This window comes from Cladophialophora yegresii (genome assembly GCF_000585515.1).
Source record: "Cladophialophora yegresii CBS 114405 chromosome Unknown aczIN-supercont1.2, whole genome shotgun sequence".
In the NCBI taxonomy this organism is placed as follows: Eukaryota; Fungi; Ascomycota; class Eurotiomycetes; order Chaetothyriales; family Herpotrichiellaceae; genus Cladophialophora; species Cladophialophora yegresii.
In genome coordinates, this window is record NW_006913046.1 from 4,839,255 (window position 1) to 4,858,962 (window position 19,708).

Here is a 19,708-nt window from a genome sequence, read left to right on the forward strand (position 1 = left end):
GACACCGAGCTTCTTCGCGACGTCGCGACCCAATCCCCCAAAATTTCAGACGACAATAGCCGCGCCATCCGCAATCCTGCATAAACCTGACCTCGAGCTCGCATCCTTTCGAGATCTGTCCAGGACGCTCCAATTTGTTTGTTCATGGGAGGGTCAGTTTGTTTGCTTTGTTGATTACTAGACGACCTCCAACACCTCGTCTGGCACCTCCGACCACCAGCTGCATCCCACTCTCCAGCCACCGGACTGTCATCAAATCCGCCTGAGCGATAATTCTGGTTGCGCCGATTCCAGGTGGGTTTGCTCTTGTCAAGGAAAGACATTTCGCAAAAGTAGCAAACCCTCGCCACGCGCCGCGCTCTTTTTGGTCTCCCATTTTTCCACCAACCGACGCTTCCCTTGCCGACTGGACCCCAGGTAGCCGACCTGCGCACCAGGAATCGGACGTGCGACTACAGGAATTTCATGCAGCCTGGCGCATGTGCCGTAGAAACGATCGGGCCATGAGCATTTCCTGTTGATCGTGTGCGCCGCTTTCGCCTGTGCATAAGGTCATGCCGCATTTGTCGTACCACGTTCCCTTGGGTATAGAGAAGCGGGAGGTACGCCCTTGTTGGTTGTCAGGCATAGGATCCCAGGTTGAAAATGGATGAAGTTGGTGACGTGGATATCAAGCACGAGCGGTCCAATCTGTACGGCCACCCACCGCCAAACCACATCCACCGTATGCCGCCAGCCGAGACCCCTACGTCGTACAGTTATCCTCCTCCACCAGGCGCAGGTATGCCACCGCCAGGCCAGGCGTGGAACCCGACGCCCTCACCCTACAATGACTCTGCAGAACATCGTCCGCCGCCACCGGACATGGCTCACCCTTCACCATATCCACCACCACCTCCTCCTCAATCATATCCTCCGTCACTTCCGCCCCCAGGTCGCGAACCTCCAGGTTATCCTCCGGATCCAGGCTACGGACGTCCAGGAAGCGTGTCTGGCCCTACTAGGTCGCCGGCGGAAGTTCAACAACCTCCATACCATCCTGTGAGTACTAACCCCCACGAACCTTCGTACTATCCCCCTGCGGACTACAGGCCGCGTCATGAATATCCAGGCCCACCGCCCCAACCCAACGGTACTCATCATCAGCCCCCTCTGCATGTCATGACCGGCGGCCATGAGATGATGCCCGGACAGCCCCCAGGACCGCCCAACTATGGCCCTCCTTCGGCAGGGCCACCTCCATCTGCTGGTGGCTACCCGTACGTGTATTCTGCGCCATACAACGACCAGCAGAGACGGAAAGCGGTGCGAGCTGCACAAGCATGTGACTCGTGTCGACAACGCAAAGCGAAATGTGATGAGGGAAGACCCGAATGTCAACATTGCAAGGATAACGGGCTGAAATGCTCTTACCGAGAGATTCCTCCGCAGAAATCGGAGAAACAGGTCCTTCAGATCACCACGCAGTTGGATTCCCTGGCCGAGGACGTGAAGGTGTTGGCGCAAAAGTCGGAGGAACGGGAGGACAAGATCGACCAGTTCTTAATCCAGCAGAATGACAAGATGAACATGTTGCTGGAGCATTTCATGCAGAGCCGGCAGACGCCTGCTGCCACCATGGATGTTGCCATGACCGACCCACCAAGCCATACCCCGATGCGCAACCAGGAGCGACCAAGTCCCGCTCAGCCCCCACCGCCACCGTTTGGCTTCCGGCGACAGGATAGTTCAGAGGTCAGATTTGGCTCGCAGGCGCAAAATCCTTCCGCCGCATCCATCCAGCACATGCGGAACACTGAGACGGAGAGCCTCGAAGATACGCCTATGCCTGCAAAGCACACTACCGCCGCGCAGAATCTTGTCTTGTGGCCGTCAATCAAGGCCTTGATTCCGAAGGGAATCACTCCGTCCTACGTTATGGACGAGGAAACCTCAAGAGGGCTCCTTCGATTATATGGCTGTGGCGAGGGCGAAGACAAGGGTGACGGTCATGAAGGCGCGCCCAGCCCTGCTCACAGCAGTTCTTCCGAAGGTCGACGGATGGAGGAAGAATCTGCATCACCGCATGGCGTTTGGGGCAGTGGACAACTGCACGTGCCGTTATCCAATCAAAACCAAACTGCGCGGGAGCATCCTGGTGGCCTCAGTCCTGGCGGTGGACTAATGTTGGATTCGGATGCAGTCGACAAATATTTCCGCAGCTTCATGGACAACATGCACATCTTACACCCTTTCCTTGAGCCGAAAGTGTTGCGCGGCATGGTCCATGCATTCAAAAAGAAGTACAGCTGGGACTACCGGGCGACCCAACAGGTTGCAGCCATTGGCAACAAGCGCAAGCGAGAGACGACCGACTCGCCCAAGTCGATAGATGACTATAATCGTCAACCCACCAAAGTCTTTAACGCCAGTCAGGTCCCCTCAATTGAACATTCAATCAAAAATGCTATTGTCTTGCTGGTCGTGGCGCTGGGCAAAGTCTGTGCTCACCGGGAACCCTTGCCTGGCCCAGCGTCGACAGCCGCCATGCGCACTTCGACGCCACACAGTGCGCTGTACTCGGATCTGCCCCTCCCAGCGTCCGCTCCCACGTCGCCATACAACAACCAGGCCACCCTAAATGGCACAGTGTCAAGCCCAGCGAATCCGCAAGGCAAGAATATGGACATAATTCCGGGCCTTGCATACTTCGCCAAGGCTGCCGACATCTTGGGAGAACTGCCTGGTGGTGCCGATGTGTCGCACATTCAAGCTTATCTGCTTGCGGGCCTGTATATGGGTCAGCTAGCACGCATCATTCCGAGCTATTTCTACATCAACAAAGCTTGCATTGCAGCTCAGATTCTGATTGAGTCAACACCCTATGTGACCAATACCATGAAGCCGGCCCGGCGGAATCTGATCAACTTCGCGTTCTGGTCGTGCTTGCAGCTGGAAAGTGATATTGCGGCCGAGCTGGAATTGCCTCTTAGTGGAATCGGTCGATATGAGAGTCCTCAGCACAAGGAGTTTCCGACCAAGATCACCTTGGATGCCATACCCGAGTCTAGCGCCGACGATGACATCCTCAGATTCTACTCGTACCAGATCCAGCTCCGGACCACAATGAACAGTGTACACGCCACACTCTACCGGGAATCGAAGAACCTGCAGACGCGTCCGAGTGACAGCATCATGTCTGCGCTGGACGACAACTTGGAAAACTGGAGAAAGATGCTGAATGACTGGGACTGGGACGACAACGACCACGAACACCCAAACATTAACGTGGCCCGGATGCGAGGGAAATACTACGGAGCCAAGTACATCATTTGGAGGCCGACTCTGCGCTTTGCTCTATCACAAGCGACCCACGGCCCGAGACTGAAGCGGCCGTCGGAATCGCCTGCGGGATATGGCCAGGGGTCCGAAGTCACATCACCCTCGGTCTCGAATCTCAACTCTTCTCAGCCAGGTGCAAAGGATTACCCATTCATTCGCCCGGAGCTCCTCGAGGGCTCGAGAAAGTGCATCGAAGCGGCAATTCGCAGCACCACATCCTTTGACAAAGTGCCCCGCCGTCTGGTCGTGACCAACATCTTTGGCACGACACACGCGTGAGTAACATATCCCGCTCGTCATGATTGGTGTACTGACAATGGCAGGCAATTCGGAAACATGCTCGTCCTGTATGCGACCTTTACCTCGCCTCATCCGGGCCTCAGTTCCCTCGTGCAAGAGGACGTGCTGCGACGACTGCACGATCGCACGGTCCGGATCTTACGCGAGAGCGAAGCCATTTCGCCGGTCCTGGCCAAGGATCTCAAGATCCTGGAGCATGTGCGGAGGCAGGTGTTTCCCCCCTCGAACTACCCTCCGGGTAGCACTGCCTCGAGCTTCTCGAATCGGTGAGCTCAAGCGAGTCGCGGACCGGCCCGAGCAGATTTGATGTCCCTTTTGTACATGTACACATTGATTTCCCGGGCGGAGCTCTGTCAGTAAGAATTTCTTGCATGTGTTGCGCTATACGTGTGTGTTATGTGGGCAGGTTCCTCCATTTCCGGCGAAAGTCGTGACGGCATTTGTCAAAGCGTTCCGAGCGAAAGAATACCAATATCGTCAGCATCGTCGAGTGTCCGGCATTTTCGGGTGTGCGAAATCCAACCATCAGCAGCGGCAGCAGACAAGAAGCCCACCACCATATCATTTTCCACGGAGTTTACGATCATACTGAAATTAAAACCTGTTTTCTAACGGCCTATGGGAGGACATTTGTCAAATTGTCGATTGTTTTTTCGCTATCTATCGCTGGTTGCCCCAACATCGCCGCGTCCTAGCTTGTATATGTGGAGGAAGAGGAATGTACAGCTACACGAAGGATGGTCGGGCGGCAGAATCACCAGCAAATTTATTACCATTGTCACATACTATATACCTGGTTTGTTGGACAGGGGAAAGAGAAGGCGAGAGAAGACAGGCGAGCAGCAGCAGTAGCAGGTGTGTTGAGGGGACAGACATAACGGGGGGAGCTGCTTTTCTTCGGAGTCGCGCAGGTCTCAACACAGGCGGACGGAGGACGGTCGGTCGGTCACAAACAGGTAATTGAATTCACACTGTACGAGTACACTATCTATCATACATACATACCAAACCTCAATGTGAATCATGTAGGTTTTTGGACCCGGGATAACAGATCCGGAGTACACTCGCATAGACGCGCATATTGTCGGACGTGGCACCTTCCGTACCACAAGTGTGTAACTCGTACGAGTAAGAGTGGTCGACGATCGCCCACTGATCAACCCCTGTTCCTCCTGAGGTACAAAATGATCGTCCTCGCCTGCTGCCCGACGCGACGCGCTATGTAACATCTGGAAGGAGGAATTGCGTACCTTCCCAGCCCCTCCTCCAGCGATCCCGCGGAGATGCCTCCGCTCTTCGCCGTTTCGTGTCGCATCGAACGATGAACGCAATAATGAGCACGGATATACAGTATAAGTTGCGAGTACGAGGTCCATATGTGCCTAATTGCAGTGGGAATGAGGGTGAGTCTCAGCAGACAGAATCGCTCCGAGTACCGAGCCGCGCAGCCGCGCAGCTCAGCCACGTTCGGAGCGGATGAATTCCGGCGCAGCTCGCTTGGCGTTGTCGGCCTTGAAATTTTGCGGCATGCGGGGATTTCGAGGCTGCACCGCCACCTGCGCCACAGCATGTGGCGGGGCAGCACTTTCTTGCACGTGTCCCTGGCGTGGATTGCCATGATTTTTATGGATTTTTGCAACGTGGACATTGGAGCAAGATCAGCACCGCACGTACCCTATCAATATCGACATCTATCCAGCACCGACAATGACAATAGATCGCACGTCGGCCATGACCATGGTACATTGTTCGCGGCCCGGGCTATTCAGTAATGCTTCTTCGGTTTAGAAATCTGTCGTCTACCGCCTACGTTCCCCTTGGGCCTTCACATTAACCAGTGCATCTCCACTGTATGTGTAGGGACTCCCGCCGACTCGGAGCAGAAACCTCTCGATCGTTTCATCCATGCAGAACAGCACTCGTTGGAGGTCGTTGGTGTGGGCCAGGAGGCAGATGGACTTCCACGTTCCAACGACGAAAACTGCGTCCGAGGCAAGCGACATCATGGTACTGACGTTCCGCCGCTGGCTCATGGGTGAGTCGACAAGCTTCACTTCACTCCGTGGTAGACACAGAATGGCAACCTTCCGCGAGAGAGCTTGTGTGGAAGCGATGTGTTCGATGGCCACGCCGCACCAGCCACTGCTCTTGGACTTGGATGTGAGGAGATCGTGATACTCACGCGCGCCATGCACCACGACTATCTCATCTGCTTTGCACGAATCGCTCTGAAGCAACGCGTTCACGATGACCTCCACACAGCTAACTTCGGGGTCGATGCTTTCATCCTGCTTATCGCGGACGTCAAAGAAATGCGCGAACGAAGAGATCCTCGCAGTGTCTCCAACACTGTCCTCGATCTCCACACCCTGGTCGAATCTTGTCAGGAGTTTGGTCAAGAATGGCCCTGGGTCGGCCGTGCTTCGAGCCGCTGTAACTAGGCCGTGATAGAAGACAAAACTTGTCGGGTACCACAGGTCCGAGTGCGTCAAGTAATTTATGTCGAGCAGTTGCTGGGGCCATCCTCTGTCCATCATGCTCTCAAAGATCGATCTCTCCCAAGCGACGCGTCCCGTTGCTGTTGATGCTGAAGGACTATTTTGGGTGTGGTCGCCCAGGAGAACCAACCTGTTCAGGGATTCTAAGTGCGCCGAGATCGGAACAATTAATTCATAGTGCCTGATTCTGCCAGCATCGTCACCAATAAGGACCTGAGGATCCCATTGTCTCAAGAGCCGCCCAACCCCGGACGTCGCGTACGTGCAAATAACGACTCGGACATCGTGGAGCTCGTCTGTCGTGCGTGGCAAGAACCGCAGATGTTCGAACCGGAAACCGCATAGATGTCGACGCATGTTGAACCCGGAATCGATTTTGTCAGCTGCGGCATTTGACCTCGAGCAGATGAGGACCTTCGTTGTCGGAGCTTTACGTAGGATGGCCTCTGTCGCAAAAACAATGGTGGCCGTCAACGCACAGCCATTGGGAGCGTGGATAAGCGACGCTGTGTACACGAAGATGTTCCGAATCGCGCGCTCCTGAGACGGGTTGATGTCGTCGAAAGGCGAGAAATCGACCGAATAGCCCTTTTCTGCGAGTGGCACCACTTCTTTGACGGCCTTCGCTTGGTAATCAAACACCGCACTAATGGGTATCCGATATGTGGTGTTCGACTCCGGTCCTGATAATGCAGCCCTCATTGCTCTTACCGCCGCCGTTATCGCTTCGCCGTCTACTCCTTCGGCTTTTATGGCGGCTTCTTCGGTGTCGAGGAAGGCCTTCATATGCGGGTCACGCGTCTCCGGGGTACCTAAAACATCCTCCATCACCACATAGTGATCGGGCTGCTGGGTATCTTTGCGGGTGTGGGCAAGCTTTGCTTCGGTTATGAGTCGGATAATCGAATCAGGACGCCATATCCGGTCGCGAGAAGCGTCCAACAATTGCAGCTTGACCCGACTAAACAGCTTGTATGATCGAGCGAGAGGGAAGAGGTTGGTGGTAGCCAAAGAGTTCCGCTGTGCGTCATTCGCACGAGAAAGGCTAGCAGTCGGTGAATCGTCAAGCATGCGCACAACGAGCTGCGTATCCGGTTCGCCGCGAACACTTGGCGTCCATGAGTCGTATCGCGGGTCTAGATAAACCCATTCACCTCCAGCGTTGCGCTTCTTCAGGGCCTCGAAAGCAACCTGCTTTGGCTCGTATTCGACTGAGAACCTGTGGTTGCCAATGGTGTTCCAGATTTTCACACTCCCATCATAACGGATCTCACAATGGTATTCGGAACGGGGGCTGGCAGACCCTGTCCCAAGATCGATGAAATTGCTGGCACTCTCACCCTCGATCTGGTAAGAAAGTCGTACGCGCGACTCGACAGAGTCACACAAGGTTTGGGAGTGCTTGCTGTCTGGGTGGCTGTGGAAGGACATGGTTCGACGGTCAGTGGAAAGGGACATCGGCCACTTCTTGACAGTGACATGCAACAGGGGGAACCTTCATCGGGTCTATGAGGATCGAGACATGCACATCGGCCTTGCGTCTTCGAACATTGAGGTATTGCAGTGATTTGGCCGCTTCCTAACTACTGCATATGCGCAAGAGCTGAGCAGAAAGGAAGTGAGCTTGCGTAGGTTCAGCGTCTCTCGGCAGACCTGGCGGACGGCTAGAGGCAAGAAAGACACTGCACCGGCCTAGGACGCGTCTCTCAGGTCTTCATCCGGCTCAGGAGCGGTGAGGCTGAGAACGGTGTGGAGCTTAAAGGAGTAGAGCACAACTCCAACGGCAACGCTGTTCTGAAAGGACCATTCATGGGGCTTTTGAGAAATCCACTATGTAGAGAATGCTTTGAACAAACTGAATGTCGATGGGAGTTTGTTGCGAAAACCACACAGCGCATGCAGCGTTGGAACTGTCCTGTGTTAGAGTGGGAAGTATGGAGTAGGTCCACCGGCAACGTAGAGAAAATGCACGCTATTGAGTATGTAGGCAAAGGTGTGGCTCGGGGCTCTAGAGAACGCGGTACTCGTACTGCAAGACGGAGGGAGCTGAAGAAAGAGCGTATCTCATCGTGAGAAGGGGAAGTGGAAGTTACCCAAAGTCGCTGCCATGCATGATTTGATTGGCCAAAGAAACGCGTGTATCAACCGCAGCAAACTGCGCAAAGGCTGCCAGGGTGTGAAGCGGACTCAAAACGTGGCTGTTCTGCAGAACAGGAGGTAGTCAACGACACGGGGCTTGTTGACTTTCTGATGTTCTGCGACGAGGGAAGATCTTGCTCGGATCACTTCTGCTGCCGTTCATTTCTCCGTCAGATGAGGTACGGAGTATGCAACAAGCAATGCTGCAGAGATCGCCAGGACGGCGAGGCGCAGAAGCAGGAACGGAACCTGCAGCACCTGTTTTGGGTTTCATTACGCCATTCTCTGCCTGAGCCAAGATATTAAGTGCGAGTTACACAGTCGTGATAGTACTCAGTCCGGTAAAGGCTGAGAGCAACAAGGCTGTAAGCGGAGTTCCAGGCATCCGCCGTCGGAATGGTGGGTACCCCGAAGTGAAGATCAGGTTCGGATATGGGGTTCCCGGCACTGAGTTGATCGCTGTGGTTGGTTCTGGTGGTGCCTGGTGGCCCTCGAGTCTCCAACCTCCAGTGAAATAAGGCCTGGAGAGGCTGAAGCGCCAGAAAGGCAAGGAAGACTAGCTCGGTTATCGCAAACGAGGCAGCAACGTCACTGTCTCACTCGGCACGCTTGAAAAGCTGCGCCCAGGCGTTCATGCAGCCTGCGATTACTCCTCATAGGCTGTCACGACCGCATTTCGCCTTGCATGCGATGAGTTAGGCGCTGAACAAATTCGAAGTACCTTCAATACGACCTTCTTCTTCTCAGTCGCAATCCTTTCCTTCTCCTACACATTCAGCAGGCTTTGCCAGTCAACATGGATCAGAACAACCTCAGGCGCAAAGACACCACCAAAGGCCCGCCTCTGCGCATCCTTTCACTCGGTTCGTGGGGCTCTCCGTATTGCCTGTGAGATATACTAACGGACGTAGATGGCGGAGGCGTGCGCGGCTATTCGATGCTCATTATCCTTCGAGAACTGATGCACAGAGTCTACGTCGAGACCGAAGGGAAACCGCCCGACGTGCAGACTGGCACCCCGAAGCCATGCGACTACTTCGATCTCATCGGCGGCACCGGCACGGGAGGACTGATCGCGATCATGCTGGGCCGATTGCGCATGGATCTAGAGACGTGCATGGACGTCTATGTAAAGATGACGAGAAAAGTGTTTGAGACAGACAAGACATTTGCAGGCATTCCCTACAAGCATACTCTTTTCAAGGCGTCCAAACTGGAGGAGGCCATCAAGTTATGTGTCCAGGAACACACGCTATTCGAAGACGAGGGGAACGATGGCACAGCATCTGGCGGTAGAGAGTTCCAAGACCTAACGAGCCCGCTGAGCGCCGCCAGCACCGCTGCAATGAGGAGGTCAATGAGCATCAGGAGCAACAACTCGATCAACAGTCCCTCGACCCCAATCCGCAACTCCATCGTCTCTCCGTCCTTCCCGGCTTGGGGCAACGCCAACGCAAGTCTATACGACCACCGGGAAAACCGAACCAAGACGTAAGTGAGCCTGTGTCGAACAGACTTGGTTCATAACTGACAGCTCTAGTGCGGTCACCGCGGTGGTACAAGGTACCAATCCTCGAACGGGTACATCTATCCTGCTAAGGAGTTACGACAGCCGCAAAGAACCCCCTCCTGAATTCAATTGCAAGATCTGGGAAGCTGGGAGAGCCACATCCGCAGTGGGTCTGGCCTTCAAGCCAATCCAAATTGGCCAGACCGTCTTCATCGACGAGGGCGCAGGAAAGTACAATCCAGCCCCACAGCTCCTCGAAGAGGCTGCAGTGAATGAGTGGCCGGGTAGAGAAGTTGGCGCATTTATCAGCATTGGCACAGGGAAACGTCCAGAAGGCACCAACGCCCGTCAACATGAGTGGTGGGAAGGATTCGTCGGGGGCAGTATGGGCGCTTTTGCCGAGGCTCGACGCCGACTTGTTGCTAAAATCGAGGGCTGTGAGGAGACACATCAACAAATGCTCAAGACCGAGCTCGCTAAGCGCGGAGTGCCTGTCGAAAACTACTGCCGGTTGAACGTCTCTGTCGGCCTGGGCGAGTTCGCCATGAATGAATGGCAGTATCTGTCGCCGATGACGACAAACACGAGGAAGTATCTGAATGAAACGCCGGTTCAAAAGGCACTGATGGAGATGGCTACAAAGATCGCCAGGATCGAGCTCATGAAACGTCGACAAGAACGCTTCGCCCAACACACCCAGGAGTCTACCTGGTCACTGAGACAGAATAACCTTCCTCCAACCCCGTCTCACCCGCAAGCGGTTGAGCTGCCTGCCGACGAGGAAACATACCAAACCACCCCTCCTCAGCACTATCGTGTTCCTGAAAACCCCCCATATCAAAAGCAGTATGCTCCATCAGAGGACAAGTTCGCATTGGTTCCTGGAGAATCAACTCCCCCACGGCTGTCGAGCGATTTGCCATACCGAGGAAGAGACGACAAGATGGTCGTGCACCAACCACCTCCCAATTCTGCATATAATCAATCGCAGCTACCACCCCCGAGACCTCCCAAAACTCCCATCAACGATCCAGGCCCTTCCGTTCGTCCTCTACATCATATCTCGCCCGTCAGGCCTTACGGCGCACCGCGACCTCCCTATCCGGACGACGACGAGCCGCCACCACAGGTCAACAGGTACAAGAAGCCAGAGTTTATTCCGAGATGAGCAGGGGAGCTGGTGGTGGTATTGTCTCTCTTCATCTACAATTTGCAATGACGGAAGCATTGGGAAGTCCAGCCGATCACAAATGATTGTACGAGTTCATGAATCTTGCTTTTGGTCACCCAGATACCCACACGAGCATATAGGTCTTGGTATACAACCATATAAAATATTTCCTTCAATAACAGGGGTGCAAATACCCACGTCTTGCCCGGGTTTCGCCTTTCAATACGGCGAGGACGGAGTAGAGATACCTGTAACTGCGTTCCGCCGTACATCTACTCCGGCGGAGCACAAACCCTGAGCCGCCCTTGCCACACCCCAGTTGCATTTGCTGTTGGTCGCTTGACTCGTACTTCAACTTTCTCTGTCCTGCTGCTCGGAGTACAATGTAAAATGCCGGCGGCCACGTCCCAGCCGCCGGTCAAGCTTTCGCTTCCCCTAGTGAGTCTTCCTTGATGTAGCACTATTTACGTATGAGGGCCACGACAGCTGCTTCCGCCCTTGATCGCTAACTGGTTTGTAGCAATTTCAGCAGGAAATCTATCAGCTCTTGCGTGCAGAAGATGTACTGGTCATCCTCGCTCGCGGGCTAGGCCTCCTGAGAATCGTGACTAATCTATTGCATACATATGATGCGGCTGGCAATTCGCTCGTTATCATCGTAGGAGCAGAAGATCGTGAAAATGAGTGGATCGGCGAAGCGCTGGCAGAGCACTATGCCATTTCCCGAACTCCTCTGGCGAAAGGCCTTCGAGTCATCAATACTGACAAGGCTACCGTAGCAGCACGGGAGAAGATCTACTCGGAAGGGGGCATCGTCTCAGTTACCAGCCGCATCTTGATTGTGGATCTCCTCTCAAAACTGCTGGACCCGGAAACTGTGACTGGGCTTGTAGTTCTCCACGCAGAGCGCGTTGTCGCTACCAGTATCGAAGCGTTCATCGTCAGAAGCTTCAGACAGCACAACAAAATCGGCTTCCTCAAAGGCTTTAGCGACTCGCCGGAACCACTGACCTCGTCATATGCACCTCTGGCAAGCATGATGCGAAACCTCTTCTTGAGAAAGCCTTCTCTATGGCCGAGGTTCCATGTCTCTATCGCGCAGAGCCTCGAAGGCAAGAAGAAAGCGGAGGTTATCGAGTTGGAGATTGAAATGTCAGCATCCATGAAAGCAATTCAGCAGGCCGTCATGGAATGCGTCGAGACCAGCATATCAGAATTGAAAAAGGCCAATTCCGGCCTGGAGATGGACGATTGGACGCTAGACTCTGCCCTGCACCAAAACTTTGACGCCATTGTTCGCAGGCAACTCGACCCGGTTTGGCACCGGATCAGTTGGCGGACGAAACAAATTGCAAATGACCTGACAGTATTGCGGACCATATTACACTCTCTTCTCAGCTATGATTGCGTGTCGCTTCTCAAATATCTCGACACTGTCCTTGCGACGCATTCTCCGCCCCCGAATTCCAGGCAGCAAGATCAATCGCCCTGGCTATACATGGATGCCGCTGCAGTCATCTTTAAATCAGCCAGAGGCAGAGTATACTCTGGAAAAGTCGAAGACGGGGGCGCACTGCCCACGTCGAAGCTGCCCGATTCTTTGACACCGGTCCTGGAAGAGCAACCGAAGTGGGCGGTCCTCGCGGAACTGTTACAGGAAATTGAGACTGATGCATATCTGACTCCGACACGGAGCGATTCCAACGAGACGATATTGGTAATGTGCAACGATTTGAGGACTTGCCGTCAAATTCGCGAGTATCTCCAGACCATGCACGTGAAGCCAATTCCCCAGGACACGAATGATGGTCGGGCTCCTCACGAGATAGAAGAGCAGGAAGCGAAAGGCTCCGCCGAATTTATGTTACGACGAAAGCTTCGGGAGTACCTAGTCTGGAGAGATACATTTACCCAAGTCAGCACCTCTCTCTTCGAAGAGAACCAAAAATCGCTCAACAACATCAAAGGTAACAATACTGCTTCTGCTCGCCTCAACAGCAAGGCACCGGCGAACAAGCGAAGACGGGTCAGAGGTGGAGGTGCATCAGGGCTCAATCCATTTCGCACGGCTAGCGGGGCGGTTGCCATGGTCGAGGACAAGGCAGCACACGTTGCCAGTCTCCTTGCCGATCTGCGACCTACAGGTGCCGAAGCTCTTCAGAAAGAAGATGTGATGGTTGACGATTTGATCGAAGCTGGAGAAGACTTCTTTGAGTTATATACTCCAGAAGACCAGATCGTTGTTCATCCATATGACGGCGACCAAGACGATCAACTGCTCGAAGAGATCAGGCCGAAGTACATCATCATGTTCTCACCATCCGCGGATTTCATACGGAGGGTCGAAGTGTACAGATCGAGTCATTCGGATCGCAGTGTTCGAGTTTATTTTCTCTATTACGGCAACAGCGTCGAAGAACAGCGGTACCTATCTTCAGTTCGACGGGAGAAAGACGCTTTTACAAAGCTCATCAAAGAGCGAGGCAGTATGGCAGTCACCCTGGCGGATGCTAATGTTGACCCTGAGGAGGCATTTCTGCGTACTGTCAATACTAGGATTGCAGGGGGCGGAAGACTCGCAGCCACGGCAGCCCCTCCACGGGTGGTTGTCGATGTCAGAGAATTTCGTTCATCATTGCCAAGCTTGCTCCACGGCCGAAGTATGCAAATAGTGCCGTGCCAACTTACTGTTGCCGATTACGTCCTATCACCAGACATTTGCGTGGAACGAAAGTCAATCCCGGATTTGATTGGTTCTTTCAACAATGGACGACTCTACAATCAAGCAGAAACGATGCTTCAGCATTACACGTATCCGTTCTTGTTGATTGAATTTGATCAGAACAAGTCCTTCACCCTTGATCCATTCGCCGACTTATCCGGCACGTTGAAAGCGCCCGATGCCGAGACGAGGAGCTTGCAGACGAAACTTGTTCTTCTCACGATCCGGTTCCCCAGACTGAAGATCATCTGGGCTTCGTCACCATATCAGACTGCCGAAATCTTTGAAGAACTCAAGAAACAGCAGGAAGAGCCAGATCCGTATAAGGCAGTACAGATCGGCTTGGCCGCTGGCGAAGATCCGGAAGAGAGAACGTTTAACACGGGACCCCAAGAGTTGCTGCGAGCGATACCGGGTGTCAGTGACAAGAATGCGAGTCGGCTGTACCTCGAAACTAGAAACGTGTTGGAGGTTGCCAACATGAGCCTCGAAGAGCTTGATCCCCTTGTTGGCCGAGAATCTGGCCGGCAGATTGTCCGATTCTTCACTCGGAGGGTTGGTGACGAGGATGATCAGATCATGTGAGCCATTGATCGGGTTACAGAGCATCAACCTTCAAAGCAGCGATTGTTGAAGGTCAAGTCGTGATCTTCTCTGATTTACGAGAGAGCACCATCGTCAGATAAGGCAGGGTGCTCAAATCCCTTTCGATTTCAAAATTTTCAAGGCTTGGACGAACACTCGGTCGATTGGAGCGTACACCACCTCAGTACGATACAGGACGGGGTCAATGTACGCATCTCACAGCCTCCTCGGACCCCGGTATTCAGCTCGCACTGACGACTCGGATTATCGTGCATTGACGTGGCTTCACGATGCCAAATGACCAACCCCAGGGCCCGCGGCTTATGCGAGAGCTCCTCCTTGCCCTATACTGCTACCGACGGTGTGCCCGGGCCCATGGTGACGGGTGCTGCGTCGCAGTATCTGCTGCGCTAGCTTTTTCTCCCACGATGTCTTCAGTTTACAGTTGTTGCTGTTCCGCAGCACGCAGACGCCTGATATGTTGACGATCGCTCAGGGTGGAAGCCCAACGAGCGGATCGGGGCCATCAAGGTAACAGGCGCGGCCAGGCGGAGGCTGGGATCTCAGATATGGCTACTAAGCGAAGTGGCAGTTCTGTATGTGGTGTCATGCAATAGTGGCAGTTCGTCAATGGAAAGCCGGCTCCAAATTACCCATGCGGAATCACCAACGAAACGAGAGGATAATTCGCAAACTAAAAATCGGAATCAACATGCGTAGCAGCATTCGTGCAAACAAGAACGGTTTGCGAACCTCTAATTCAAACTGAATCCAGCGCCCGAACTCCCATCGATCATGATCACGGTCGTATTTGTGTAATGCTGTTCATAAGACTGCTGCACCACCACATCAAATGCATCGTGGCAGCCACGTTAATGTGAATGGATGCAAAAACAACGCCGCTCTCCGTCTAGATGTCGTCGATGTCGACATCCTTGTCCGAGTCGCTGTCCCGATCCTCGTCGAACTCGACGTTGTCGTCAACGCCCTCGTGACCGTAGGTATCCGTCTCGTTGATCTTCGCACTTTCGGGCAATTCGCCGTACGCCTTGAGTGATCTCGCCTCATCGGCACTGTACTTCAGAATCACATCGCCCTTTTCGTCCTGATAATCCCGCAGCGACAGCAAGATGATGTCTCCCTGGTTGATCCAGACCTTCTTGCGCAGTTTTCCGCGAATGTGAGCGAGGCGCTTCTCACCGTCGAAGCACAGAGCCTCGAGCCGGCCGTTGCCCAGCATCTTCAGGACCTGAGCATATTCTTGCCCCTCTTCCTTGAAGGTGAGTTCGCGCTTTTCGTTGTCGTTTTCGTTCTTGCCTCGACGTCGATTTTTACCTCCCTAGACATATGTTAGTTAGTATGAATGTCCGGGGTTCTGTGTCAATGTGGTTGTTGGTTGCCGTTTGTGGCTCTCGCCGGCGGCGGGGTATTTTGTGTGGAATGAGGCAGGGCGCATGCGGTGTGGCGGCTGAGAAAGTGGGATGTTGCGGACTCACCTTTCCCTTATTCTTAGGCATGTTGATGGGTCCTCAGTAGGGGAGTGTATTGTGCTATCCGTGTGGAGTGATGGTCGGTTCGCGAGAACTTGTTCTACAGGACTTCGTCTTGGAGGGGTGGTGCAGGTTGATTTTGGGAAGAATGACTGCGAAATCAAGCGAAGATCAGTGCGCGGCGGTTGACGTTGTTTGTGCCTGCGCCTGCAACGGGGCTCGCCGTCATTGGGCGCGGCTGTCACTAAATTAACGTTAGGCCGTGATTGGCAGGCCCCAAAAACACTCCTGACAGTCCTTGCATTGTTCGATGGGCGCCGAGGCTGCCTCTCCAAATCCCTTCTCTTGCCAGGGAAAGATGTATATTCGATGGCACCTGTGGCGACCAGTCGCTCTTTCAGGACCCTCCAGATCCCAGCAGCGCTCGGCTTCGGTTTAAAAGCACGTTACACCCCCATCGAGAATGTCCCGACCCTCTTCGACCATAAATTCATCGTCGACCGCTACAGCCCCAAACGCGCTGCCGTTGTCGACTATTACTCGCGACTGCCCCCTGACAGACTCTCCTGGCGCGTCATCACCAACATAAGCTCCAAGCAGATCAACAAAGCCGTGCTACGCAACCGCCTGAAGCGAAGATGGGCTAGCGCATTCGCAGAAGCGCTGAAGAACCATGGCTACTATCACAATGGGAGGAAGCGAAGAGGCCCGAAAGAGGGCAAGAAATATATACCGGGTCTGACGGGCACGCTTGAGATCCTCATCTTCTCCGATCGTGGCATCACTTGTCCTCACAGCGAACTTGTGGGCGCGTCTCATGCCTTGGTCAAGTCTTTGGTCCGGAAGGTGCAACAACTGGCACCCAAAGCTGAATCCATCCAAGACAACGACGCTCAGGATGTTGGAGGGAGCAATAAACGTGCTGGAGGAGTTTCGTCCTCACTTTGGTCTCTCTGGCGAAAACTCCTGTGAACGAGCTGATCGTACGCTTTGGCAAACGAGTGGTTTTCGCATGATCTCCCAGAAATGCTTTTCCAACGGCACTATCTGCGCTGCGTCCTTTTTCTAGACGCAGAGGTGGCTCCTCAGAGGATCAATCCTTCCGACGATCTGGAATACAGCGACCCTGTTTGACTTGAATTCAGGTGTTTGGTGATATCAATGACAGAGGGAGCGTCGCCTTCCATGTCTGGCCGCGAGTGGGCTCCGTCACAGCTGGCTCACCAGAGCTTGTCAAGCTCCTCGACAAAGATATGGCCTTCCACCTGTTACTCCACCTGTTACATGGAAGAGTGGTTCCAGAAAACGACAAGAGTGGTGAGACAATCAGACAAGTACATTGAAGATCCTCCTACTGCGCCGTCGCCTTACAGAACGTGCACACGAGTGCTTCTGGACTCACCTCGATGTTCCTGGCATACCATACAGGGAGATGAGCCGACAGCGGCCAACCTCATGGTCGAATATCCTGCTCTTGATATCGTAGAATCAGGAGGAAGCTTGGGCGACGGGTGATGTCAATAATGGGGGTTTCATGTGGAGAAGAACATGTGCTAGGTGTGCAGCGTCCAGTGTCTCGTGAGGGTCCCTCAAGACCGAATGCTATGTTGTGATAGGACATAAAGCTCCTAAGCTAGGGTGACATCTTTCAACAAGCCAGATAACGTTACCATTGCCTGCTCATCGGTGCTCTCTCAGTATGCCTGATCCCCACGACGAGCACGGGGATCCGCATAATCACGTGACCCGTCATTTCCGTTGACTTTCCGTTATGCTGAAGACGCGACACCCAACTGCTCACTCTGATTTCGCCCGTGCCCTTCGAGTCGATCGCTTTAGTGTCTCCTCGCCTCCAAAGCCATACCTGAGCTTTCAATATGCTAGTGTCCTTGACAGTGGGCAAGGTTGACGCAGGAGTTGCGGTCCTCCTCACCCAAGACAAGAGACTGGTGAGGTGGACAAGTCGCGAACTGGCGCATGGTGCTCACATTTCGCGTTAGATTGAGTTTCCCTCCATCCTACTCCCCTCGACCATCACCTCCGGCTCAATCGTCGATATCGAAGTCAAGCAGAACCACGAAGCAGAACAAAAAGCACAAGCGGCGTTCGCGGCGCTACAAAGCCGGATACTCAACACGTATGGGATCAACGTGCCAGCAACGCCTGTCCTCCGACTACGGAATGCCACTCAAACGTCTCTCGTCCTCGAATGGGACCCTATTCATTTGGCGACCACAAGTCTGCGTTCGCTTTCTCTCTACCGCAATGGAAGCAAAGCAGGAAATATTCCCCGGCCTTTGGAGACGCTGAGCACAAAGATGAGCGGGCTGCAGATCGACACGGAATACTCGTTCTACCTCGTACTCAAGACAAGCGGCGGCGTCTATACCAGTAACACCCTGACCGTCAAGACGCACACCATGAACAACTTGACCGGCATAACCGTCACTCCTGGAATACTTCCTCCACAACTGAGGGAGAGCCTCGAAATGGCCATTGAACGCATTGGAGCCAAGATGAACGACACCATCAGAATCGATACCACCCACTTTGTTTGCACCGAAGGTCGTGGTCGGGAGTGGGAAAGGGCAAATGAAATGAATATCCCGATTGTGAGACCCGAGTGGGTCGAAGGTTGCGAACGGGAAGGCAAGATCATCGGTGTTCGTGGATACTATCTCGATGCAGATCCGAAACAGAGACAAGTCGGATCTAATCCTTCTCTGGCGCAAGCTCGCCCCTCTACAACGAATGCGCCGCAACAAAGCAATATTCCTCAACGGCCGAAAGACCCAACCCCCAAAAGCCCTGACCGAGAAAGCAGAGTCAGCGGAGAGCCGGGTCCAGAGATGCTTCCCACGCCTCCACTGGGCAAGGACTTACCACCAACGCCGGCCGACGATAACGACGATGACGGGGGGGAGGAGGAAGAAGAAGAAGAAGAGGGAAAGGGAGAGCCGAAGGATCCTCAGGGACCAACAACTGAATCAAAAGGAAAGGGAAAGGCCACTGACGAAGAGCCAGCAGATGCGGACGAGGACGAGGACGAAGAAGAGCCGCCTGAGCCCCAACACCCATCTAAACCCAAGGATGGGAATGGCGCCGAGATGGAGGATGTCGCATTATGACGCCAGAATCGATATGATCTCAGACATGTTCTCGCTCAGGAACTCATGTGAGATGGATGGGTCAAAGAAAGACGCGGACTGATGCATTCCGCTCGACTGCGACCGTGGTGACTTCTTCTGTACGATCCAGCTGGCCATTGAGCAGTAACACATCTCCATCTGGATCAATATCAGGCACCACAAGACAACAAGCACGTGAGGTAATGCCAGTGCGCACGAAAAACATCATTTCTGGGCACAGCTTCAGTCTTTCGGGAAGAAATCTGATCTGTGGCTGTTTGCCTTGTTCAGATGCGGACGGCCATGAGTAATCGGCACCCATAGTCAATGCAAACAGCTTGCTGCAGGACATTACAGGCATAGTTACGAAGAGCAAGAAGGCTTGAGAGGGGCTTTCGTGCTCAGGATGTCCGCGTCCCAATCCTCGAGAGACTATGTACCACGATGCATGGACATTAGACCAACACCACTGCAACAACAAAAGATAGCCGTCCTCGGCAAGCCACGGAAACCCGAAGAGTCCTTAGTTGCAGCTGTGGTGGTCCTATTTCCGTGTGTCAGCGTGTATTGGGGTTGAACCTCGTACCCAGCCGCAAAGTTGGTTGGCGATTTGGCCATTCAGAGCTCAGCCTCATGCTGCGCATCTGCAGCCAAGCACCCGCAGAGAAGAAACCCTCCCATTGCTGCACAACTTGGTGTCGCTGCGAGTAACACCTGACCTTGGATTCTGGCTCGTACTCTTTTCGAAGTGTGCCACGCCAGACTCGCTTAGAAGCTGTTGCAGCGTGCTCAGCCGTCAGTGGGTGTCTAAGCTGCTGGAGTCTAAGTATCCTGAGTATAAGAC

General features: G+C 53.8%; 7 protein-coding genes across 7 annotated transcripts; 5 read left to right on the forward strand and 2 right to left on the reverse strand.

Annotated features, from left to right (window-relative positions):
- Window positions 1-645: 645 nt before the first annotated feature.
- On the forward strand, window positions 646-3,891 carry A1O7_03671 (uncharacterized protein; the record flags this gene model as incomplete). The annotated part of the gene is made up of 2 exons (XM_007757688.1): window positions 646-3,596; window positions 3,645-3,891. The coding sequence occupies 2 exons, from the start codon at window positions 646-648 to the stop codon at window positions 3,889-3,891; spliced, it is 3,198 nt and encodes a 1,065-aa protein (XP_007755878.1).
- Window positions 3,892-5,420: 1,529 nt separating this feature from the next.
- On the reverse strand, window positions 5,421-7,550 carry A1O7_03672 (uncharacterized protein; the record flags this gene model as incomplete). The annotated part of the gene is made up of 1 exon (XM_007757689.1): window positions 5,421-7,550. One exon carries the CDS (start codon window positions 7,548-7,550, stop codon window positions 5,421-5,423), a length of 2,130 nt encoding a protein of 709 aa, XP_007755879.1.
- A 1,504-nt stretch (window positions 7,551-9,054) lies between these two features.
- On the forward strand, window positions 9,055-10,936 carry A1O7_03673 (uncharacterized protein; the record flags this gene model as incomplete). The annotated part of the gene is made up of 3 exons (XM_007757690.1): window positions 9,055-9,121; window positions 9,170-9,749; window positions 9,799-10,936. 3 exons carry the CDS (start codon window positions 9,055-9,057, stop codon window positions 10,934-10,936), a joined length of 1,785 nt encoding a protein of 594 aa, XP_007755880.1.
- Window positions 10,937-11,329: 393 nt separating this feature from the next.
- On the forward strand, window positions 11,330-14,246 carry A1O7_03674 (DNA excision repair protein ERCC-4; the record flags this gene model as incomplete). Its single annotated transcript, XM_007757691.1, has 2 exons — window positions 11,330-11,377; window positions 11,460-14,246. The coding sequence occupies 2 exons, from the start codon at window positions 11,330-11,332 to the stop codon at window positions 14,244-14,246; spliced, it is 2,835 nt and encodes a 944-aa protein (XP_007755881.1).
- A 910-nt stretch (window positions 14,247-15,156) lies between these two features.
- On the reverse strand, window positions 15,157-15,763 carry A1O7_03675 (translation initiation factor 1A; the record flags this gene model as incomplete). Its single annotated transcript, XM_007757692.1, has 2 exons — window positions 15,157-15,585; window positions 15,743-15,763. The coding sequence occupies 2 exons, from the start codon at window positions 15,761-15,763 to the stop codon at window positions 15,157-15,159; spliced, it is 450 nt and encodes a 149-aa protein (XP_007755882.1).
- A 342-nt stretch (window positions 15,764-16,105) lies between these two features.
- On the forward strand, window positions 16,106-16,708 carry A1O7_03676 (uncharacterized protein; the record flags this gene model as incomplete). The annotated part of the gene is made up of 1 exon (XM_007757693.1): window positions 16,106-16,708. One exon carries the CDS (start codon window positions 16,106-16,108, stop codon window positions 16,706-16,708), a length of 603 nt encoding a protein of 200 aa, XP_007755883.1.
- A 905-nt stretch (window positions 16,709-17,613) lies between these two features.
- Window positions 17,614-18,864, forward strand: A1O7_03677 (uncharacterized protein; the record flags this gene model as incomplete). Its single annotated transcript, XM_007757694.1, has 2 exons — window positions 17,614-17,685; window positions 17,737-18,864. The coding sequence occupies 2 exons, from the start codon at window positions 17,614-17,616 to the stop codon at window positions 18,862-18,864; spliced, it is 1,200 nt and encodes a 399-aa protein (XP_007755884.1).
- Window positions 18,865-19,708: the final 844 nt, after the last annotated feature.